General features: G+C 39.7%; 1 protein-coding gene across 4 annotated transcripts in view; it reads left to right on the forward strand.

Moving 5' to 3' along the window:
- flnba (filamin B a) overlaps positions 1-25925 on the forward strand; it is a 148314-nt gene that overhangs the window by 16900 nt on the left and 105489 nt on the right. For all 4 annotated transcript variants that reach the window (XM_072582384.1, XM_072582385.1, XM_072582386.1 and 1 more), the window contains exon 2: positions 10876-11303. In XM_072582384.1, coding sequence (XP_072438485.1) covers positions 10955-11303 — 349 coding nt within the window. In that variant the 5' untranslated portion in view covers positions 10876-10954. The remainder of the gene's footprint in view (positions 1-10875; positions 11304-25925) is intronic.

The following is a 25925-nucleotide window of genomic DNA, read 5'->3' on the forward strand; positions in this document are numbered from 1 at the left end:
GTCAGGGTATCTGACACCTACTTTTAAACTTGTAAAAAAAGCTTTTGTATACATTAGTTCATCTTGTTTCTGACATTTTCCTCCAAACAAAGTTCCTATTAATGTTGCTCTTGAGTCAAGCCATGAGGCATACAGGAAAGTCTTTTATATAGGACAATGGGTAGAACCTTTTAAACAAAATCCACCAATCAGGAAAGAGGATACAGAAAGGTTTCACATTTCTATCTTCCTTTATCTAAAGAATGTTTTGATGAAAAGCAGTGGAGGCTTTAATGAGTTATTTAAACTTGTTAGTTTTTTGCTATGCACCGATTTACAAGGATATGAAACCAAAGCACATGAACAGAATTAAAATACAGATCAGTCATACTCTCCGACTGTGGACAAGTGACCTACTCTTACTTCTATATACAACACAAGAGGCTCATTCATGAACGATATGGGTAGCAAACTGAGGGCCTGTTAGATTCTGGACTCAAATCTGTCAATCCATTAAAATGTAGTGCTATATTGTCTGCCCCTTTTCAGTGTTAGTATTTTTAGTTACTGTAAATGTATTTGATGTCTGTGAAGATTGGGATTATTAAGGTACATAATGCTTTGTAGGGAAATACATGAGAAATATGTTTCTCATGAGCACCAGCAACATTCTCAGATTATTTGCAATGTAATTTAGGTGCAGTTACAGTTGATTCTACTTTTTCCCAGTTGCATTCCTCAAGCTTACGTGCATTAATGCAAGATCCTAATGTCATTTTTACAGGCCCTATGAGTCAAGTTGCCCAATCAGTGAATCAATCTATGCAGTCAAGTTTGTGACAGGAACGTGCCCTGACTTGTTTCATTTAATGTATTAACAATCATATTACCATCTGTCTGGACTGTGTTCAAACACGGGGCCCTAAAGTATAATTCCATTGCTATAATGTATTCAGCATTGTTAGGACCTGCTATTGCACCCAGTCCCCTCCCCAAGTGTTGTTAAAGGATTGAAACTATGGGTTAGATTGTTTTTAAGTTTCCAAATCAACCTACACAGACACCCAAAGAATCTTGTAACATCTTGTGTCCTAATGTGTGCCAATTATACATCAGAGTCCTTGATATATTTGCTAGCAACCAAGCAATTGTGGTTTTAAATAAGATATTAGGGGTGAACAGAAATTCTTTGTAGTGCAATGCTAATCATATAGAAACACTGTAGAATCTCACAGCACAGAAGGAAGCCATTCTGCCCATAGTTACTGTGCCAGAATTTTGAAAGAACTATCCAATTAAATCTTCTCCCTTGATCTGTCTCCATAGCACTGTAAAATTTTCCTTTTTAAGTTCAGATCAAATTTGCTTTTAAAAATTACCATTTGAGTTTGTTTCCATCAACGTTTCAAGCAGTGCATTCCCTGTCATAGACTCTTTTTGCATGAAAATTTTATTCATTTTCCTTCCTAAATCTGAAACCGCTGGTAATTAATGCCAAGCAGAAAGCTAATTTACTTCCAGTTTTGGGAATTCCCTTACTTTTTAAATGCTTTTTCATATATGGCTTTTCATTGATGCAGTTCTTAATATTTTAATTTGTAATTGTAGAAGTCTAATAGGTATTTTGCTCAGAGGTAATATTTGTCAGAAATATGTAATTAAGACAGAGGTCAGGTAAATTGGACATTTGATTTTGGTTCAGATGAAATTTGAAGCAATCTTTCTATAAAAACTATGTGTGTGTGTGTGTGTGTGTGTATAGTGCCTTTTAATACAGGAACACATCCAAAGTCATTTCGCTGTAGTGGAACTAGATGAAGGACGTCCTCAGATCTTTAAAACCTATAAGCAATGTGGCTGAAAGTTTAAGACGATATTATAAGCATTGAAGTAAATGTTGTGTAGTTTATGTGCATAAATGATTTCCAAGGCATGGTGCAGGTATTTCATATGTTATTTATACATGGATTTGTAAGACCTCATTGTAGTTGGAGTTGTGTGAACTTAAACGGAAATATTTACCTTTTTTGAAGTAAAAATTGGAGTACTACAACAGGTTTAATGCTTCATTCCCACATGATTACAAATCAGTTTATCATATAATTAAGATACATAAAATAGAAGAAAAGTAATGTGTTGGACTTAGATCAAACAATGCCAGATGACAAGCTATGTTCTACAGATAATGTTGTTACAATTTGTTTTTTAGATTGACCTCCCCTTTCTGTCCTCAAGGTATTTGGTTAAGAGAAAGCATTGCTTGTCTTGAGCTTCTGATAGGTTTGGGCTATTACTTGGTGAGCAATTTTCATATTTTCAATAACTCCAATACTAAAGTACATATACTACCTGACAATAGAGAAATATAGGAGTAAAAGCCTTGCTTTAAGTTGGTCATATGGTCAACTTTGATTTCGGAATGCACTAAATTTGTAATTAATATAATTTGCTGAGATAATCTAATAAAATGTAAAATTATTCAGAGACAATTTTTCCTGTTTCATATTTACAGATTATTCAGTAGACATCAAATGTTTTACTTTCACATATTAATATTATGCATCATCTTTAGTTGGAAAATTCTTACAAGACCGTTTTCACAAGTATTACCATCTTTCTGCCGTATCTTTAATTGCTAGAATATTTTATTGTGTCATTAAGCAAAATTCATCAAATAGCAGTCTCTGAATCATGGGGAGTCTATAAAGTGATCCCAGAGGTTGTACAGACTATCTAACTTAAATCCATCTATCTTTCATATTTGTGTCAATTTACCTCTGCCTCACTGACAGTTCTGTGTATTTCATTCAGGGGTTGTGGGCATTACCAGTTGGGTTCATCTTTAGTTGCCCTCAAAAGCAGTAGTGAGATGTCTTCTTGAATCACTGCAGTCCATTTGGTGTAGGTAGACCCATAATGCTGTTAGGAGTTCAGGATGTGAAACCAGTGACACTGAAGGAATGGGGATTATATTTCCAAGTCTGGGTGGTGATTTTCTTGAAGAGTTTATAGATGGTGCTATTTCCATTTTTCTGTTGCCCTTGTCCTATATAAAGGTTGTTGTGGGTTTGGAAGGTGCCATCGAAGAGGCAGTGTATCTTGTAGATTGTACACTGTGTTGTTACTGAGCATGGGTGTTGGAGGGACTGAATGTTTGTGGTTGTGCTAGTTGCTGTACTAGCTCCAGGGAGAAAAATAGGGAAAAGGAATGGAGACCTATTATGCTGGGTGTATGTTCCCACTGTATTTCACGCACTGATCAGGGGATTTCTCTGGAGTGTTGGAGATCTAGAACATTCACATGTATTACAAATTAATTACAAGTAAATACAGACAGAATGATAGGACCATAAATCTTTCTTCATTGTTCCTGAGTCTCTATCTATCACAGGAGGAAACAGAATGAGAACAGCAGTGTTGGCCCTGAATGTGTGTACCCAGCAGCTATAGGTTGGAGAATTTGAGAAGCGGTGGATAGCAAACACCTTAAGACACTAAAACAGTAAAGAATGTGTTCTATTTGACCAGGTCTACAGATTACATATCTGGGCTGGAGATCTTCTAGCTGTTGTTTTTACAAAGCTGCCAGAAGGCCCAAATCTGACAGCCTTTATTGCTCTTATGAGCCTCTTGGATATTCCTTTTTCAAGGATCTATAAATGAAGTGATGGGCTGTTTCAGGTCTCATGGACATACTCCAGATGTTCTCTCTGGTTTGAGGGTGGGGAGATGGGCACAGAGGATGTTGTTCTGTCACAAAGGGGAGGTAAGGTGGGTAAGAAGGAGCACATCTGAAGTGAAATTCAGTCATAGCATCTTAGAATCCCTAAAGTGCTGAAAGAAGCCATACAGCCCATCCAATCTACACCAATCCTCTGAAGAGCATCCCACCCTATCCCCGTAACCCTGCATTTGTCCTACTTAATCCACCTAGTTTGCATATGTTGCCCATACTATGGCTAATTTACCTAACCTGCACATCTTTGGACTGAGAGGAAACCGGAGCACTTAGTAAAAACCCATGCAGACACTGAGAGTGTGCAAACTCCACACAGACAATTGCCTAAGCCTGGACTCGAACCCTGGTCCCTGGTGCTGTGAGGCAGCAATGCTAACCACTGTTCCAGTCCTTACCTCTGTGGCAGTATACTACTTAAATATTTTTTTCTCCAATTAAAGCAATTCCTTTTGGAAACTAACACTATATTTTCAAGAAGTAAGGACCAAGCTTTGCTAAGTGCGTGCTTATGCCAAGAAGAAATATTGGAAATTTTAGCACAGAGGTCAAATGTCAGTCTGTCTGCAGAATTTGACATCTATTAATTTTAATGGCTGGAAAATCCTGCAAGGTCTGCTGACAATACAGATGACTGCTATGTGAAGCTTTGCAGCAGGAATGCACATTTGTAAAACCCTCCCTGCTGTTTGTAAGCAGTCTCTTGTACAGAAAATTTAAAACCAGCATCAAAGGTTTTCAGCCTGGATGGTGAGTAATAAGGGAATTTGTTGTAAAGGATGAGTAAAATGCATGACTTTTTTGAACCAGACATTGCTCAATACTCCTGTTGCAGTGGAAGCTTTTAGATTCAAGTCAGGTTTCATTCAACAGAACAAGGGTGTGGCCTTTACTCCTAAAGTATGATCTCCATGTTTCATATTAGCCTTAATGGCTTAGTTGATATCATCTACCTTTAGGTATTGCACAGTAAAAAGAAAAAGAGCTCATATTTCAGAATCTTGACTCTGATAAAACTGCCACTGTTACATCTCCAGCTTTACTTCTGAGCCAGTTTAAATGTTAATATTGTAACATGGTTTGCACATACTGAAATACTTACTTTCAAGCCAATCAGTGCAGAAATGAAAGAGATAGAAATACTTTAAAGCAGAATGTTTGTAGATAAGATAACCAGCCTAAATATTAACCTGCCAATATCAATACATTTAAGTGTGTTCTTGCAGTTAAGGCTCTGTAATGTATACCTTTCCAGTTTATATCTGGGTGAGTCAGTGCCTCACCAGTTGTATTCATATATTGTATTTGGGCACAACCCAAACAAGATAAAATTACTATCCAGGTAGCTATGTCTGTGGAATTTGCACTTCCTCAATAATTTAAAAACAAAGGCGGTGAAATTTGATAAGATACAAACTTTGTTCTGCTGCTCATTACAATGTGGGGTTCAGCACACTTAGATCACCAAACACTTAAGCAGTGTGTTCAATGTTATGACATGTTAACACCAATGAATGTTAACTTGTACAATTTAAAGTCAGCCTGCATTTCCTAAAGGTAAGGTGCTGGAAGCAGTTGGGAAGAGCAGAAATGATATTAAAAGTCAGCAGCATAGGGAAGACAATGTGCTGTAAAGTTATTTGTATTATTTCTGGGGACCCTGGTGTGGAAGATGAACAAGAGGAGAAAGAATAGGAGGAGAGAGATCCTCTATCCAAAGGAAATCAGGAGGATCCATCGAAAGAAATCCAACAAAAAGCAGTGGATGCAGAAAATTGTAGTGAATAATAACCCAAGGATGCAATTCTGGAAGTAGTTCAATGACAGATTCAATAGTCAAAGTTAGTGAATACATCTTCAAATGCCATAATCTTAAGAAGAATCATTAGCCTCATGCACAACTCAATTCACCACACTCATCTCTTCACTGTCTTTCTTTTGTCACTGGCCATCATATATTGCCAATTCCTAATTGCCCTTAAGAAGGTGGTACTGAGGCACTGTTTTGACCATCTACTAAGCCATGCAGTACAAATATTCCACAATGCCGATATGGAGTTAGTTTGAAAATTTTGAATCAATGACAATGAAGGAACAGTGAAATATTTTCAGGTCAGAATGTTGTGTAACTGAAGGGAATGTCCATGTAGTAGTCTTCCCAATCAGTTGCTGCCCTTATAGCAAGAAGAGGCTTGCAATTAGCAGGGGCTATTAATTGAGCCAAAGACACTTTGGTGAGTTTTGTGGATGGAACACACTGTGTAACCATTGTGGGCCAGTAGTGGAGAGAGTGAATATTTATGTTGGTGGATGAGGTGTCAATGAAATTGATTATTTGAACATGGAAAGTGTCAGCTTTCTTCAGTGTTGTTGGAGTGGCTCTCATCAAGGAAAATGGACATTATTTCAACTTTCTTTTGACTTGTGCCTTGTAGGTGGTGAAAGGCCTTGCTGAGTCAGAAGGTGGGGACACTGGATGAATTGATTAATAAAGTAGATTTATATTGTTGGTTTTGTGGTGGCTTTTTAAGCATAGTGGCCAAGAAAACACTTTGACATTTAACAGAGTGAAGGTAAGGGGTGAGATTATTGGTGAATGGTAATTTGACTTGCATTTACTGTGGGGAGTCCAGATGAACTGTTTATGGACAACCCAACAGAAAGGGATGTGGCACCCTCTTTCATTCTCACAGCTGGTAACAAGGACTGTGCTATCATGGTGCGGAGTTTCTGCAGGATGCAGCAGATGATGACTAACCATGACTAACATATCGTTTTAGAGAGCACAGCAGGAGTGATTCAGAGCAGAAGATGTAACGGGGACATTGCTAAGCAACCTAATTATTCACTTCAAAATGATGTTTCATATGACAGCATCTCATTTCTTATCTGCATGCTGTCCAGATGTACGTGAATTGTGCAACAGGGTCCTGAACCAGGTGGTTAGCAGATATTCCTTGTTACCTCGCAGCCACCCTTTGGTGTTTCATGGGGGTTTAAAAGCCTAAGGAACAGTTGCCTAAAACAGAATACAGATATCCTAGCTGCTGCCAGGATACCAGACAGTGACCTGCATGAATACTGATATAGTTGTACGCCAGCTGGTCATCGGTGTACATTGCGGTTCATCTGTGACTTTAACTTGATGCCAGTTTAGCAACCTGTGTAAAGTCAATAGCACCCTGCACCATGGAGAAGACCTCAATTATCCTCAAGTCAAATGTTCACTCCACTTGTTTTTCTGTCTCGAAAGAGAGAAAACAATGTATTTTTTCTTCAGTGTAGGCAGAATTCACTGACCTCCCCTTATACAACAGTAGATGACAGTTTTTTTAAGATGTTGAAAATGTCTCCTGCCCCAGTCTGATTGGAGCCCAATGCAAAGAGATTCTTTGAACTTATTGGAGTGACTGGCAATGCTATCCTGTGCTCTGTGGATGGAGGTCTGCCTGCAACAAGGCATTTTTATAGAACATAAATACATAGTGTTTTCACTGGAGGGTGTACTATATTGGTAACCAGAGGATACTAATATAATTGGGAAAAGAACAGAGGGGAGATGATAAGTTATTTTTTGCAGTTATGTTCGGGATTGCATCACCAGAGGAGTGGAAGCAGATTCAATGCTTACTTTTGAAAAGAAAATATTTGAATGACTATTGATGTGAAACTAATTAATGGGTCTTTCAAACAAATCAGGGACAGGAATCTTCACCAAGTAGCTTCCCTCTGCACTGTAAGAGCTAATGGATTTATTACAAGGTGCATTGTTTTTATTTTAAAGAAATACTATTTGCTAATCCGTTGTGTTCATACTGACCATCAGAAATATGTCTGAATCACTTATTCCAAATTTTTGTCTGTTAGTTTTTCAGTAATTGTTATGTTACTCTCTTATTCCCTTTTATATGTTTCACCAAAATCTGATCCAATAGGGAGAGCTAGCATATGCAAAATGTACAGTTTAAGAAAGTACACAGAAACAGCCTGAGGAGACTGTTCCCTTTTGATTTTTCTTCTCTTCTGTGGAAAGCAGCCTGCCTACTGTCTAAGCTTCATCCTTTGGGGAATTTACTGATTGAGTAATTGTAGGCACAACACAAATTCATACCTTTTTTACACAGCTGCAATGAACTGCAAGCATAATGCTTGCCAGGTGTTATTTAAAAGAAATGGTTTTGTGATCTGAAACCTGAAAACTGACTTGAAGGGTTAAAAACTTTAAAATATTCTGAGAAATGCAGTAAAGTACAGTAGAGTTCCAATAGTTTGTTATATTGTAGATCCTATATAAAAACAATCACAAGGTACTGTTTGCAAAAGAAATTGTGGATTTCAGATGAAAAGCCTGAATGATTAAGGGTGGGGAGCAGACTGAAAGTATATTCAGAGAGAAAGGTTTCACACAGACTTTTGAGGAAGCACCTGAAGCAGTCAGGTGTAAAGGATTACCAAGAGAATTTTAGAGAACAGTTATAAAGATTGCAATTTTACTCCATGCCAGTTTTGCACAGGTGAGAGGAGTTAAAAACCTCTTTAATACCCCAGACTGGGGCCGATGATATTGTAACTCTCAGCACTATTTTTAATTCTGCTAGCCATTTGGTCTAGATGGGAATTTGATGAGTTTGTTGTTGGTCTATTGAACTGACCAATTTAAAAATTACAACAGGCTCTAATAACCTCCTAAGATGAGAGCAAAACACAGCAAAAGCTAGAAATCTGAAATAAAAATAGAGGATGCTGGAAATATTCAGCTGCTCTGGCAACATGCTGATGACCTTTTGTTGAACATCCTAAGACTCTGATTTCCAGTTAGTACTGAGGCACCAGTCTGTTTCCTTCAGTTTGTTTACCAGTAGTGCCATTTCCGAAGTTAAAATGGTAATCAGCAGGTTTCCAGTAAAAACAGAGCACTCTGTTCATTTGCATTATTTTAATTGCTCATCAGTTCTAGTCCTGCTGGGCCAGTTGGGTTAAATTAGAAGACCATGTTTTTCATTCACCAACAACCGAGCTCAGTGAAAATATTTGTTATATAATTACATATCTATTTAGATGGCTTGGACAAGTGAGAAGTGTTTTCCTTGCAGGAGAAAAGGCTGAGAGGAGTTTCGATAGAGTTAGTCAAAATCATGACTGGTCTGCACAGAATAGATAAGGACAACTCTGTTCCCATTGGTGGAACAGTTGAGAGTGGGAGGGACGGATTGAAGTGAATTGCAACAGAAGCAATGCAACCTGGAAAAAAATTGCCACACAGTGAATGGCTATGATCGGGAATGTGCTGCCTGCAAGTGTGGTCGAGGCATGTCAAAGTGAGGCTGAAAGGAAATAATATATAGGGTTATAAGGAGAAGGCAAGGGCACACTACAAGGTTTGAAGCTCATTTGCAGAACTGGTACATAGACAATGGGTCGCACGGCCTTCGAGTAACTCAACAATTCCATGATTCCAAATAGTTAAAAATTTTAAATAAATAATTAAGCCTTTGTATTCTCAATAATACAGTATTCTCAATAGTACATATATTTAAGATGAGGTAAATGTGAGTGATAAAGGGGTCTTATAAATCCTTTATTCAATGCTTTGAAAAACATCAAATATTTAGATATAAGCTTGGAGGAAGTAGGTGGTAAGGGGGGGGGGGGGAGGCGGAGGTGGTGAAGAGGAGATATTTAATGCTAATAATTTTACAAAATGATCTGACCACTAATATTTAGTTTCCTGATGAAGGGCTTTTGCCCGAAACGTCGATTTCGCTGCTCGTTGGATGCTGGCCGAACTGCTGTGCTCTTCCAGCACCACTAATCCACTAATATTTTACAAGCATTCAAGACACAACCCTATTGACAGATGTTACTGTCTCCATTGTTCTCACATGTAACATTTCTGACAATTGCCTGTAGGATGGTTTTAAAACAGTATTCAAATTTCTGCTGAAGTAAAAGCAAAACCTCTTAATTTGTCAGTTGCAAGGTAAATAAAACTTTTTTGAGAGAACTATCAAGCCATTATTTCAGATTAAAGATAAATAACTTATTTTCTTACCAAGCATGTGCCATGATTTCACACCACTGATTTCACACAGCCCTGTTGTATTTCTTCTGTCAGAAGGTCATGAATCTTTGGAATTCTTTACCCGGAGAGCTGTGAAGGCTGAGTTACTAAATACATTCAAGGCTGAGATAAAGAGAATTTTGAACTGTAGGGGATTCAAGCGTAATGGGGAACAGGCAGGAAAGTGGAGTTGAGGCCAAGATCAGAGTAACAATAATCTTATTGAATGGTGAAACAGACCAGTGTCCTATTCCTGCTCCTATTTCCTAATGCAGGCAGCACAAATTATTGAACCCCCACTAGTGTCAGTTCCTGAAGCATTAAAATAATAATATTTGAAGCATGTTACAATACTGAAATAGGCGACGTGGCCAAACATGCTAGCTTTCTGAAAGAGCATTTCATGTAATTCCTTTCATCCGTCCTTTCCCCATCTGATTTGAAGAGCAGGTTTTGTGAATGAACTTGGAAATTTATGATGAAAATCAGATGCTGAGCTGTGGTTGAATGCGTGATGTGCGTAGTGGGAATCCACATATGTCCGAGTTGTTTCGGTGTTGCTCAGTGAAGGACACTACCGTGGGTTCAATGCCAGCAGAGTGGGGGATGGTGCTGACAGCATTCCTTCTCCTTTCTGTTTACCGTTTCAGTCACAGTTTCTGGCAGCAGATGTAAGGGCAACACTGGGGCGGGAACTGGCTGTGAGGCCCCACATTGCCGAGCAGCACTTGCTGCCCAGGTCCTTGGAGTGGGTCATCTGCGGAGTGTGTCAGCGGTAGTTAAGGGTAAATTGTTACTGTGAAGGGAAGGGAGTGGGTGATGTGCGCAGCGCACACCTTAACTACCGATGAGATTTCTGTGCGATCCGTACAAGGGATGCAAGTATCTCTGTCACCCCGGCGAAAACCACCGACCGGCTGTGGTTCAGCTCGATGCCAAACTAAATCCTGGTTAGTGTTAGCAGGGAACATTTAAAATGAGGATCATTTGGGTTTGTGCAGCGGGCACGCGGTTTCTTTCACATTTTGTCTGTGTGCTTGCCCACTCCCTGTGTCTCTTGAGTTTATTGGTTAAGAGTTGCTTTTCCATTCGCCAACAGGGAGGCTCCAGGGAAAGCTCCGGCCAGTGACTGCCAACCCGGAAACCGAGAGCGAGTTAAATAGGGGGAGGCGGTGGCAATGAGCACGCATGTGCAGAGGAGGGAGCCTGAGCAACTCGGGGACAAAGACCCAGAGATGCCGGCCACCGAGAAGGACCTGGCCGAGGACGCGCCCTGGAAACGGATCCAGCAGAATACCTTCACCCGCTGGTGCAACGAGCACCTGAAATGTGTCAACAAGCGCATCCACAACCTGCAGAGCGACCTGGCGGACGGGTTGCGGCTCATCGCCCTGCTCGAGGTGCTCAGCCAGAAGAAAATGTACCGCAAGTATCACCAGAGACCCACCTTCAAACAAATGCAGCTGGAGAACGTGTCTGTGGCGCTCGAGTTTCTCGAGCGGGAGAACATCAAGCTGGTGTCAATTGGTGAGTCCAAGCACTTCAAACTTTTTTTTTGTTCCCTGAACACTTTTTTTGTTTAAAAAAAACCTCTTTTTAGCTAAATTGTGCTAAGGCCAAATGTTGCTCGTCAGCTTCCTTGTTCCATCAGGTACTTGTCGGTTTTTTAATACCCACGAGGGGTTTTGACCCTCGAATGACTAAACTTCGCTTTCCTATTTAGTTGACTCCTCCGAAAGTTGCACGCTTGCAAACTATTGCAACCGCTTTAAATCTCTGCGCTGGTGGCTTTGTGAGTGGGAACTTTTAAAATTGAATCAGTAAACACTTGTCACTTTTTTTCTTTCTCTGCTCTTCCGACACGTCGGTTTATAACTTTTTTTTTTATTTCTGGAGTTGCCGGATGTAATCTCAGCAGCATTATCTGGATATGTTATTTATACATGTTTTGAAGTAACCAGTTGCCAAACTCGATTGTTCTATATAATTCCGTTGACCTTGGAAATATCAATCGCTCTTGATCATTCTTAGCTTAGCTGAATTTTTAAAATATCTACTTTGTTACCGGAAAGTTTTGGAACACCATTTCCTTAAATCCGGACTAATCTGGTTGTCTCTGACGTTCTTTGCGCCATATAGCCACCTATTAGAGTAGGGTGTGGTACCTTCAGGTACAGACATCATTTTCTGCAGAAATGAGAATCTGAGGTGCTCACCTTTGCTGCCTGAGTGTACACTCGTCCAAATTCTGTCTGCCGAATTAATCTGAATTCTCTCCTTCTGCTTCGTGTATGTGTGATTACATATTAAAATATTCCCCTCTCCATTTTTTCCCCAATTTATCCAATGTGTAAAAGTAATCTTAGTGAAACACTAAAGAATGGATAATCTTTCTACCGTTTAGCTGACATTTCTCTTATTCAATTGGCAAGTCGTTGAACTTTAGTCCCTTCTCTCTTTTTTGAGAGCCACGCTTTGTTTAAATATTAGCTGGAGGGTGTGACTTGGAAAGTGGCCATCTAAATAGTGACATTGAAACCTTAACCTATTTAAATTCATGGTTGATTAACCCATTCCATTCATCAAGAACTTGATGCCGCAGTCTGATGTTTGGTCATCTGGTAGCCTTGTGTTAATTTGTTACTGCAAAATCAGTGACTTTTTTTAGACAATGGAAATTTGACAAAGCGAACTCTTTTGGTGAGATACCATTTTTTTGTAAAATTGTATGTTAGGTCAAGGCCTCAGTGTTTCCCTCCAATCCATGTGCAAACCAGTTGGTGTACACCTTGTGCTTTTGTTTGAACAAGCTGTACAGTGCTGTAGAACTCTAACTTCTGTATTAAATTACAGAATGTACACTTGGTTTTAAATCTAATTTGGACACTACCTCAAATTACTGAGTGGGAGGTACCAGTGTCAAACAGGGGTGTACAAAGCTTAAATCTCAACACCCAGTTATAGTACAAGCTTATTTAGAAGCACTTGCATTTGAGTGCTGCTCCTTCATCAGGTGGTTGACAATTACTGACATGCTGCTTTTATTTCTGAATACTATATTCGAATGTCTTTCTAATTATAGAAACTTCATGTGGATTTAAGTTCAGGTTTCGTTGAACATGAGATGCAGAGTTCTACACTATCATGAGTAACAATCTAAAATGATATTACTGTCATCCTCCAATGCATTATGATATGGGACTTCATTAATAGCTACAGCCTCTGGAGGACTAATGTTGTCATACTTGGTCTCCCTAGGTAGCTAACTAGTAGATCAGTACAATTAATGACTAACAGAAGTTACTAGAAAAACTCCTGGTCTAGAAGATTCAGTGGAGAGAAAGCAGTCAACACTTTGGGTCCAGTGACTCTTCAGAGTTCAAATGTTAACACTTTTCTCTACTACTGTAAGATCTAATTGCAGTCATCAAGTTAGGAGCCTGTGTATGCCTAATCTTGACCTGTATTTGAACTTTTTATTACAGCAGCATGTGATTTTTGGTTTATCACTTCAGAAATTCAGAGCTAGTCCTTCATAAATCCCACTCGAATGGCAGATAACATTATCTCATGTCTTGAGCTATAGTACTTCTATCAGGATGGGAAGAGCATAACAACCATAAGGATGTTCACGAGTCTGCTGGAACAGCTTGCAGCAAAATTCCAGCCCTTTTTAATGTGGTGATCCAGGTATTTATTGAGCTGGATGGACTTTAAAACAAGAGGAACTCTTCAGTACATATCTGCTGTTGCAGCCAGTATTCATTCTGGATTGGGCTTTCTCACGCACTGAATGAATGTTTCTACCACTGAACCAAAAGCCTGTCAAGTCTCCTGCCCTGCAGGGATCATGTCAGTTGATTTTTACTCTATACTGTACCCTGAATTCGTAACTTTGGTCCCAATAAATGGAGTAAAAGTCATTAAGGACTGAACCAATAATTGTTAAAGCTGTAAGGTTGAATCCATAGTTCTTGATGAACTAATAACTACTCATTGGATTGTATCACAAAAATTACGGAAATAAAGCTTTAAAGTTTGTCACTTACTCATTACAGCTAACTTACTCGCAAATCAGTGAAGCTTTCTTATCGCTTGCTACTCCTTCCCAAGGATCTTAATTGTAACATTTGTACTAGTGGTGGTTTTCATGTACTGAAATGCTTTTAGCTTCCTTAACAAAAATATTACTTGTGTTGAGTAAAATGCTTGTCCTGTTCAGAAACAAGTATGCTGATACTCTTAGACGTTAATCTGTTGCTTTAGATCAATGATTTGGGTTGCTGTATCAAAAGTTGATGAATTTCATGGTGCTTCCTGACCACTTCTCTTCCCATCCCCACCCACCCCCCACCCGCACAGGTTATGACCTTGCATGTTGACTCCTGTAACTTATCCATACCTAATTCAGGTAATTAGTTATTTACCAGCAGCCAATGTTCACTAGTTGTGGTAACTCTTCATCTGACTACCCAAGAAGCAAGCTGTGAAGGGGGGGGCGAAAATCATGTTTAATTTCCTCAGTTGTCAATTGGCTTGTATTGACTAGCAAAATAGTCATTTGTATAGTCCCTAAATGTAAGGGGTAAAGAAATATATTACCATGATGGAAGATTATCTTTTTAATTGATCTGTAATTGTCTCTGGTGTTTGAAGTCTTGAGCTATTCTAATATTGACCATAAACCTGAAATCAGGAATGTTAAAGTCAACTGAACAACCTTGTACATAATGTTGTGTAGGATGCAGCATAAATGGCTTCAACCAGCTTGTGGGTTTTTATTTGGTAGATGTGGTGAACCTCTTACCACACCATAAATATTGATAACACTGAAATTGTCCACCGTAATCAGATGTCCCCCTAAATTGTGGCATGACATAAATTTTCAGATGTTGAAAATGTTAAGTTGGTAATTAACTGGTTGCTGTAGGCAATTCTCATGCCTCACACCAAAAGGTGACTTTTTGGAAGAATTTCATATGCTAGCTCAGTGGGTACAGATTAAAATTTGGTGTAGAAATAAGCCTTATTTCTTCAGACTGCAATGAAAGTTTTTTTCAGATGAAAACAAGTTTAATGTTAACTTGATGTCTTATTCATCCCACCACTTTTTTTCTTCTGATTTTTGTCCTCTGATCAGGATCCATTCTAACTTTTTTCCAGTAAAATAACCTGTTGCTCCAGTACTAAGCTTACAATTACTGTAGCAATTGATGCTCCAATTCCTTAAGTGTAAGCAAACTGTCTTCCTATTAACTCTATCCTGAACCTGTCAAGACCAATCGGCTATCTCCTTGTCACTTCACTCTCTAACTTTTTTTTATCCAGTCTAAAGGACAGCTCTGGATGTAGCTCCAGAACTTGGGGCACTAGTTCAGACCTGGCAAAGCTTACAGAATATCTAAGGTGTAATATTGTGGCTAATCATATTGCATCCCAGAACATGCTGAGCTGTCTCGGTCACCTGCTTGGAATGATTCTAACCTCCAATCTGAACGCAAACTGAAGAATGACCAAGTTCAGTCCCTCCTCCTTCCACTGGAACTATGCTACCAGTACAAGCTTTACCAAAGAAAGCATAATTTCCTTAGATGGACAGTGGCTCTAGCAGTAAGTTTGTAGACTCTCTTGCTTTCCAGACCAAATGTTGCCACTTTGGCCAGGGAGAAGAGCTGGTTATTGTAGCTTTCAATTTGTTTTTTTCTTTGCCCTCTTTTGGGAGCATGCATTTGATATGCCAAAGACCTGCCTGTAAATTTCAACCTGAAGCTTGGTCCCAGCCTGAACTGGAACCATCCACTTTTTGAACTCTGCTCACTCTGTCTAGAGGCTTGTAGGTCCACCAGGTATTTAAGTGATTGATTGAGACTAGAATGAAGTGCTAATTCTAGTAGCCTACATATTGCTGTGCACAGCAATTTCTGTTCTGGGATCTGGTTCTTTGGCTTATTTGACATTGAGACTTGTGCAAGAAAATCATTTTCATTTGTATTTGGTTATACTATTTTAATTACAATTGCAATTTAATGACCAGAACATCCTTTGAGATCCATGTAGAAGCACAAACCTTCCTATGAAGGCGGAACAACCGTTTAACTCTACCTTATTCAGTCATAGTAGTAATACAACTGGTGCATTCTCTCCAGTTTGCAATCACTTACTTCCTGTCAGGTATTAACTAACATTTAGCAAACTAACAAATGGAACCTCAACTACTCTGGAGGTGAGGAAGAACTTGTATACTTATCCAAAAATCCTGATTTGAAGGTGCTGCTGTTGGACTGGGTGGACAAAGTTTTTTTTTCCTTTAAAAGAAATCACAACACCAGGTTATAGTCCAAGTTTATTTGGAAGCACTGGCTTTTGGAACAATGCTTCATTGGCTGTGGAGTATGAGTTTGTAAGCTCTTTTTTGTTTTTTTTTGAGCAAAAGGTTGTGATGTAACTCAAATTTATATATTGGCTTCAACAATCCAGGTCTTTTTTTTTCAATGTGTTCATTCTATGTAAATCCCATAAAGTGTCCCCTCACTCCCCCTCCAGATTTCATACCCCTTTCACACTTGCACATGTGCATGGGAGAGTGTGTATAAGTTTGTGGGATGAATTTGTACTCTTTGGCTCCAACTGAATGAATCCATGTAAGATTCTCTAAATCATCTAGAAATATTAATTGGAGCACAGACAGCCTCAGTGCATTATCTGGGCTGATATGGCACCCATTGTTAAAGTCCACTTGAGACTAACTTTTGAAAGTCCTAGGATTTCAATGAGGGAATTAACACCAACATTCATCTAAGATGAGACTTAAACAATCCAGGTCTTTTTCAAAACATAATTTCAGTTGCAGTAATGTAAATATTGCTATGAATTCTGTCTTGGATCTTATAATCCAACCACCTGGATAGAGCAGTGCTTTGAAAGCTAGTGCTTCCAAATAAGCCTGTTTGACAATAAATCAGGTAGTGGTTTTTTAACTCTTGTACTCCTGTGCACACTTAGTGATTGACAAGTGACATAACAGCATCTAGATCACTGCATTGTAAACTAAGATCATAGTGGTAGAATGAAGTCTTGAGGTGTCTCTGCTCATCAATCTGTTGTATTTTGCTTGGTGCACTCCATTTGGAGTCCTTGTGGAAGGGAGCACTGTCTCCAAATTTTGCTAGCTGGAAGTAGCTAACTGAAATGCTTGCCTCCCACAGTTCTATTGTTTAATAGCAGATATACTGAAATAGTCTTTATTCAACTTTCTCAAGAAATGTTTCCCTCCTGGGCTCATGTAGTATTCTACAAACAAATTCCACTGACAATGGATGAAGGTGCCCTAATTAGCAGGGGACATTATTTTTGTCCCATTCTATTAACTAAATGGATGACAATTGCATGTGAAACCCTCATGGAAGGATATTTGAATGTGTTCAGTTAGAATTTTCTGTAAATTAGGCCTCTGTGCTCTTATCTTCAATTTCATCTTGGACTGACATGCTGTTAAAATGAATCTTGTGACAATTGCATTGGCCATGTCTTTAAAATTCAGACCAGTAGGGTGAACTTCATAATACTTGGTTACAATTGCATTTCCCAACTTGCACCACTTTTGTGACCCATCCCAGGTGAAGATGCTGGTGTTCGTGGATTTGTGGCTGGCCTCTATCCTCCCTGGTAGCTAACAAATCCTCTTTAGGGCGGTGCCAATGAGTTTCTAACTTGCAGGTATATACCTGTCATTTGTCCTGATCCTGTTAACACTACACATGTCCTTTTTCTGTAGGAATACCCCCTAAACAGTTCAGTGACATTGCATATGCAATGTTCAACAATTAGTGAACATGCAGGTGAAGCTGAGAGGTACTGCTGCTCAAGATTAATGTTGAGATTTTGACTGCTTGTCAGTTTTAATCCATGATTACAGTATGGTCAAATGGACAGCTCTTCAATGTCCAGAAGAGCCACAGATACAACCATACCCCATCAACTGTTTCAATTTAAATCTTACTCTTACTGGGATACTGGCCAGCAGTTGAGACCAGGAAGCTTGGCCAGGTTGTTTGAAATATTCAGAAGAGAGGAGGATGGTGGTGCAGGGTTGGGGGACAGAATGGGAGTGGGGTGTGGGGGGGTCCAGCAGACAGAATTGGGGGCTGGGTGGGCAGGGGCTCACACATGGTGTGCTGCTGCCTAGTCTCCTGAACAAAGCAGACTTTGCCAAAACCTAGTCCAGAGGAAATCAAATATCTGAATGAAGTAGTGCCCTCCCATCTCATTCAGATAATTGAGATTCCTCTATACAGGTTTACTTCTTTGAAGTCCATGGAAAGTAAAACAACTTTTTTAAACAAAACAAGAGTTGTTCATTTCATGAAAGTCTACTTCATATTGGGGTCACTCTCTGGCAAACAACATTCTCGAACTAGGTTTGACAGCAGATCCATTTCTTCAAAATCTAGCCCAGTGCTGCAATTGTGACACTGCAAACTGACCGACTAACTCCCACACAGGCTGAGTGCTTGATCAGATGCATGTCACTTATGATGTGTGAACTAAGGCCTATAATGAGCTGTGGTTTCTAGTATGCTTACAAGGTCCATTTGGTTTTTGACAAAATAACTTCCTCACTTATGGTTTTTTAAAAGTCCCAACTTGTGTATGACAGAAACAGACTCTTCAATCCAATTTGTCTACCCTGACTAGATATCCCAAATTAATCTAGTCCCACTTACTAGTACTTGGCCCATATCTCTCAACAATTCCTATTCATATCCATCCAAACGTCTACAATATTTTATTTCTTTTTTGTTATAAAATCATAGGCTTGCAGGATTCCTTGTTTCCACTTCCTCTAGCAGCTCACTCCACACATGCACAACCATTCACAAAGGTTGCCCCTTGGGTCCCTCTTTATATCTTTTCCTCACTCTGAAACAAGTTCTAGACTGTGACCCCATCCTGGGAAAAATACCCTGTCCATTTACCCTATCCATGCCCCTCAGACCTCATTTTAGAAGGTTATATTTTAAAAAAAAAAATCACCCCTCTGTTCCAGGAAAACATTTTCTTCTCCTCCCTCCTCCTTCCTCCCCTCCCTTCCCCAGCATGTTCTTGAGTTATAGTACATACACTCCCCATGAGCCCAATTAATCCAGCTTTCTTGTGTAACTGATAACTTCAGCCTTTGAAACAAGGAACTAAGTGAGCCTATCCTTATGACAGAATAAAAGGAGTACCTAGGAAAAGCAGTTGGTGTTCTACAGCATAGAAACAGATTAGTCAGTGACTGTTTGTTTGTTTGAGACTAAATACCTTGCAACAATAAATGCTGACTGCCTATAGCAGTACTTGTCAAATTTATTGGCACTGGCTTCACTTGGCAGATTTAACTGTCATGCTACCTGTGGGAAAAGCTGACAACCTAGCAGAGGGATCAGCCATTACTGTGAATTCCAGATCCCTGGTTCATCTTGACCTTGAAGCCTTGGTCCACAGGTTTTGATCACTACTATAGTATAGAAGAGCCCCTCCAGCCCAAAAGTCTGTACCACCAAAATATACAACTTCCACTAGACTGTAGCTTAATGACATGACTCAGTGCTCAAATACTTAAGGTTAAGAAGGCTTTCTTGGTGAAAGCCTATTTCCTCCTTTTTTTTCTTTTTCCCTTCCACACCAATTTAGGATTATTAGCACTGTTATTGCTAACTTTGAGATTCTTAAAGTTCAGAAACTGCACCCATACAGGGTGAAGGTGTGGAGACTGGGTGATGCCCTATTGCTCTGAAGTGTAGGGGTGTGGGAGTTTTCTGTAGAGTGCAATCATTCAAGTACAGGCAAGCAGCTAGTTAGTTGTCACACTATTTTACATTTTTCTGACCAGAAAATTCCAATTGGCTAAAATAGCTCCATGACTATTTGACTTGTTTCAATCCATTCCATATTTTAAGTTTTGAACTCTAACACTCCTTTCCTCCACTAAAATGTAAAGTAATTAAGTCCTTGAAATAATGAAACCGATTTTAGTGTAGGGTAATGCCACTTTTTTTCCAAAGTTGGAGCCATAACTTTATGCTTTGCAAGAGTCATTACTTTATGTAGAAATCACCATAATTGAAATAAATGGGAAAGTGTTTCAAGGTGAATTGCACATGGGAGTGACAGAAGTTTACTTTAGTGTAACATTCATCTGTCCAGACCTGTTTATATCCATAGTGATAAATTCTTGTAGCAGTTATCAGCAACTGATTAGATACAAAGTAACCAGAGGTTCTAAGAAATCAATGGGTGTGGTGAGGGAGCAGGCATCATCTTTAATAGAGCCTGCTAAACATAAGCTTCTGAATTTGGGCTAGACTTTGTAGATATTCCCAGAAGCTGTGGGAATATCTAAGTATATCAAAAATTGAAGCCAAAGTCAGTTTAATTGACAAGCTGCTGTGCCTGTTTGTAACACCCCCACGTAGGAAGTGTATGCTTATTCCCCATATTTATTACAATTCTCTGGGGATGTACCATTTGGTTTCTAATAAATGGAGTAACTACATGGGTTTTTTAAACTGCTGTCTGAGTGGTTTCAAGCAGCTATTAAAGCCAATTAAACTTAGACAAAGTTGTTTCCTCCTTGCTTCCCTGCCAGGCTTTTAGTCTTTGAATTGCAAGTTAAAACTTCAGATGCTGCCTGGAAAAGTAGCAGCCAATGCTTTTTCTACTGACTTCCCTGCCTCCTGTTGCTCTTGTGATCAACTGACTTGAAAAATGTTTAAATCTGTAATGGTAGCTTATTCTTTTAGCAAATGTTTTTTGCCATCTTACTTCAGCTGATTTTGAAGGAACAATGAACTATTTGACTGTCTAACTTATTGACAAATGGACACATGTGCTTTTTGCTTGTCTCTCTGCTAATGATCCTAACCTGTTTAATCTGTTAAGATGTTATTTCCCACCTCTGGAACAATTAGGACTTGAATACAGGCCCTCTCCCTCCAGAAGCAGGGAGACTGGCAGCCCTTCCACACCAGTGGCAATGTTCCTGTTCTAACAAGAGATTTCACCTGTATCAAATGACTTTCTTCCTGCATCCAATTGGGACCTGATGAAAACAGTTCATCTGTCACTTCACTAACACTCCAGTGTATTGCCAGTGATGGAATCCAGTAGGAGACTAACCATTAGGGTATTAAATCTAACTTGCTGTATATAACTTGGAGGTAAGGGTTTCACTCAAGAGGTACACAGAATTGACTCCTCACTATCTTGACTAGTAACTATCACTGAATTACTAAGTGAAACTTGCGTGCGCCAACCTAGAATTAGAGGTTCAAGAGTTTCCATTCTATCAGACAAGCTTTGAGAATATGAACAAATGCCTGTACAATAATGAATATCGAACCTCTTCAATTTTCCTTCATTTACTCTTATCAGGTAACTGAAATCTAAGTTCTGTTTGGAAGATTTCACTTCAGTTTGGTGTCAAACACCACCTGTTCCTAATTGCTAAGTTAATGGTCAGTTGTGACACTTGTAATTCCCTGGGGGGTAACAAGACTGCTGCTTGGGGTGGTAAGGTCAATGTAAGGAGCTGATTCAGTTAGGGCTATATTCACTAAGTTGGGAGAAGAAAAATTACCAGTGTTGTAGATTTCTAACACCTAGGCAGGGTAGATGCAGGAAAGATGTTTGGTTGTGAGCCTTGGTTATGGACTCCACCCCCCCCCCCCCCCCCCCCCTATTTCACCCAGATAGTGGCAAACCTGTAGAATTCACTACCATAGTAAAGACTTTGGGGGGGTGGGCAGGGGGCACATCATGAATCTTGGAGATAAGAAAATAAGATCAAATGTAGCATTGATCATCCAATCATGAGCATATTGCATGGCAGAAAGTGTTGCTGGAAAATTGCAGCCTGACCTGGTGTGCTTTTCCAGCAACACATTTTCAGCTCTGATCTGCAGTCCTCACTTTCTCCCATATTGCATGGCAGAGCAGGCTTAAATGGTCTCCTGTTCCAACTTTGTTTGAACATTAATTTTGAAACAGGTTTTTCTGTCTGCTTTTTAAAAAAAAGCTGCTTGTTGGATCTAAAGTGAATGGAACTATTGTCTTCAATTTGCAGCCTCATTTCATCTTTGTACTGGCAGTAATTTATTTATGTTCTGGAGCTGAGAATGTTTTAATCTTGATGTCAGAATTTGCTATTTATCAGTTTGCAAATGGTAACTTTTTTTTCTATTTGCTTCTAGTTTAGCATCAATAAATCTTTCAACTTGAAATTCCATCTGGGTCAGTTTTTAAAATCTGAATTGCTAGGGAATAAGCTTTTTTTTTTGTTTTATATATTGTAGTTATTTTCTCCAGCCACTCACAAATAGGTAAGAACAAGGACTGTAGATGCTGGAAACTAGAGTCTAGACTAGTGGTGCTGGAAAAGCGCAGCAGGAAAATTGACATTGCAGGGAAAAGCCCCCCCCCCCCACCATCAGGAATAGAGGCAGTGGGGTGGGGGATGGAGGTGATGGGTCAGAGGGTGGAAAGGAAGGTAGGGCAGTGCTGAGTTAAGAGCTTCAGGGCAGAGATGACCTAGGGGTTGCAGTGAGAGCAACACTTACTGAGATCCTTGTAAAGGGAGGAGAAGAGGAAAACTTCAAGGCAGGCATCCTTGCAAGAGGATTTGCAGTAGGGTTAAAATCAACTCCGTTGCAGTACTGAGAATCCTCTTGCAAGGATGCCTGCCTTGAAGCTGCTTCCCTTTCCCTCCCCTCTACAAGAATCTAAGTGCCCCTCTCACTGCAACCCCCACATCTCCTCTGCCCTGAAGCTCTTCCAAGCTTCCAGCTCAGCACCACCCTCATGACCTGTCCTATCTTCCTTTCCACCTATTCACTCTGCTCTCCTGACCTATCACCTCCATTTCGACTCACCTATTGTACTCTATGCCACTTTCTTCCCCACCCCTCATTATCGCCACTCTGTAGACACCCTGTCTCCTTTCCTGATGAAGGGATTTTGCCCAAAACAATTTTTTTTTTTGCTCCTGATGCCTGATCTGCTATGCTTTTAAGTGTCCCTCAATCTAGACTTGTGGGAAATGGCCATTACTGGCTGGCCAGCATCTTAGTGCCAATTTTCAGTTGTCCATGGTGGACAGCAGAGTTCAGGAAGGCAGCTTGTGGTCTCTAGGTAGACCCACATTATGACTGGAGAATTGCAGAACTCTGACCCAGTGACAGTGAAGGAACAGCAATATTTCAAGTCAAGATAATGCATTTTTTGAGGAACTTTGCAGGGGTGCTCCTGTGTCCTTCTCTTTCTTTTTTTTTCTACCCCCCCCCCATGATTTTGCAGTTGAAAGGTGCTGTCTGAAAGTCTTAATATGTGAAGTGCATATTTTGAATAGTGCTACTAGTAGTGCACAGAATCAGTGGAAGAGAATGTGTGGATCTCAATCAAGAGAACAGCTTTGTCCTGGATGGTGCCAGGCTGCTTGTATTCAAGCTGCATGCACTTAGGTATGTCATGAGTATTGCATCACACTTCTGACATGTGCCTTATGAATGTTGGACAGGCTTAGCAAGTCAGTGAGCTAACTACAATATTCCTAGCCTCTGCCCTGCTCTCACCACTTGTGTGGTGAGTCTATTCCATTTGTTGTTGATGGTCACCCCACAGATGTGAAGGATTCAAGGTAATACCACTGAATAGCCAAAAGTTTGCCTCTAAACATTACTTGTCAGCCCAAGCCTGCAGGTTGTCTGTGTTGCTGCATTTGAACACTAACTGTTTCCGTAATCAAGTTATGAATGGCCCTGCATTTGGTGCAAATAATTGCACTTCTGACCTTAGGATGGTGAGAGAAACTGAAGCATCCTGCATTAGGGACCCAGGGTGTTGTGGGACAGTAGTGATGTTCTTGCTGCTTGTCCAGAGCCTGGTTGCTCCAGAAGTATACTGTAATAAACCTGAAGTTGTTTGAAATATTGACGCTTGGAACTCTTTCTGCAGAGATGTCCAATGTTCACCACACCCATCTATATACAAAGTTTCCATCCAGCAAAGAATTTACCTCCCTGAACTCTAGTCTCCATTGCAGACCATCTACCTCCATGTCATCAAGATTCCTGCCTTGACCATTTCACTGGCAATCCTGTAAATGAGGTACAGCTGGTTTTTCCCTCTTACATGATTGCCTAGCCTGCAAGTATGTATTAAGCTGCAAATGTATTTAAGATTTCAATGTGAAGCACTGTTTCAAAAGTCACCATCACTTGGATTTGAATGGGGGAGCAAACCAAAGCTGCATTGAGACATGCAAAGCAAGTTTTAATGCTAACATCACTGGGATTAACTTTATTTAACTTAAATTCTAAACTGGTTTAGAAACCTGGTCAAGCTGCATATTTAGTTTTTTTTGCTTAGCTGTCCTTTTCTCCCTTTTTTTTAAAAAGGATGTCACCTTGGTTCTAGAACACTGCATTTGGAAAAATTAAAGTTGGGACTTATTAAATTTTACTTCAGTAACCACACATTGTTTTAAAAACACAAGATAAGTTGCCATAGTGGTAACAGCATGCAATGTTTTTAAATGCCTTAATGATTTTTGATCTCCAAAATTTGGAAGATGCCCCATGGTGGTAAGGAGAATTGCAGAGACTTGACATGAATACCAAAACACTAGTTGGACTCTGAACTGGGTTTGTGCTTTGTTATCTTTTGTAAACTGCAACCTCTACTATTGCAAAGTTCTTTGGTGTCTGACTCTCTATTCTTTTTGCTGGATTTGGGAACTAATGGCTGGCTGGGCCAAAAATTGTGCATTCCTATAACACTTGAATGGAGTGAAATGGCACATGTCAGGGCATGGAGTTCACCTGGAGTCTCCTCTCAGCCAGACTGGGTGAGGATGGCACCTTTCCTTAAAGGATGAGAGCTAAATATTTTTGATCTATTAGGATACACAGCTGCTGTTAGATTCTAAAACTACATTATGTTCAAATTCTACCATGTCCCAGTTCAGTGACACTACCTCTGTCCTCTCCATACAAGAACCCTGATCTACCTCCAATGCTCACCAATCACTTCTGCCCTCGACCTAATGATGGTTCTAAGTTTCCTGTTTTAAACTGTTTTATCCACCTTGAGTTCCTTCATGTCTGTGTCCCTTGATTTTTTTAATCAGTTTAAATCATTGCCAGACTTCTCACTACAAGTATATTCTCTTCCTTCCTCTCTCCCCTCACCACCAAACATCATTTGGCAGTAATTCCTTTAGCTGTCCACCACCCTGACATTGCCTCCACTTCCCCCACTTTCCTTGCATCTCTCAAGGTTTATTTTGAAACCTGTCTAATAGTTGGGTTTTGGTTAGCTCCCCAGACTCTACAAGTTGACTGTATCTTAGTTTCCAACTCCATCTGAATTTTCTGTTGGCTAAATCATTTTTATGTTCAGTTTCTGAACACTGATGTATATTGGACAAATTGCAAGCAGTTTGCATGTCTGCTCTTGACCTGAGTTTTATTGCCCATGCAGTAAGTGACTTCACTTGTATGGAATGTATTTAGCTAGGTATAAAGAGCTTCACTCACAGCTGCTTTTGTTGAATGGTTGGCAGTATGTACTAAGATCAAGCCCTGACAACCTGCATAGCAACATCAGTTTCAGGAGGCTTTCTCCAACTCAAAATCACACTCTGCATTTGTTTGGAATTTTTAATTGCCACCATGGAGTAAGCAAACAAACTTTCAATGTGGGTTTATTGCTGCTGTTCACGTCATCAAAAAGATGACTGTAAACAAGACCTAGCACTTGTGCCCATGCACAATATGCTTGCAGCATAATTACTGCCAAACTAAAATTCAAATTGGGCAGCAGGGTTCTAATTTCAGGACTAACTTCCTCTTATACTCCACACTTTCTACCCTGAAGTTAGACCAGTTACTTGCTGTTAAATTTTTTTTTTGGCCAGCCAATCATAGCCATCTCTACCAGAAAAAGACTTGTCTGACAGTAAAATCAACCATGCCTGTCTGTCTCTCATTAGAACAAAGCTCCTCTTTATTAAATGAATTAATGGACAAGCTTATTTGGGGGAAATGCTCCAGTCTTGCCTAGAGAATGCAGTATCAAAGAGACTACTGTAGCTGATGTAATTTAGGCAGT

This window comes from Chiloscyllium punctatum, chromosome 12 (assembly GCF_047496795.1).
Source record: "Chiloscyllium punctatum isolate Juve2018m chromosome 12, sChiPun1.3, whole genome shotgun sequence".
Taxonomy (NCBI): Eukaryota; Metazoa; Chordata; class Chondrichthyes; order Orectolobiformes; family Hemiscylliidae; genus Chiloscyllium; species Chiloscyllium punctatum.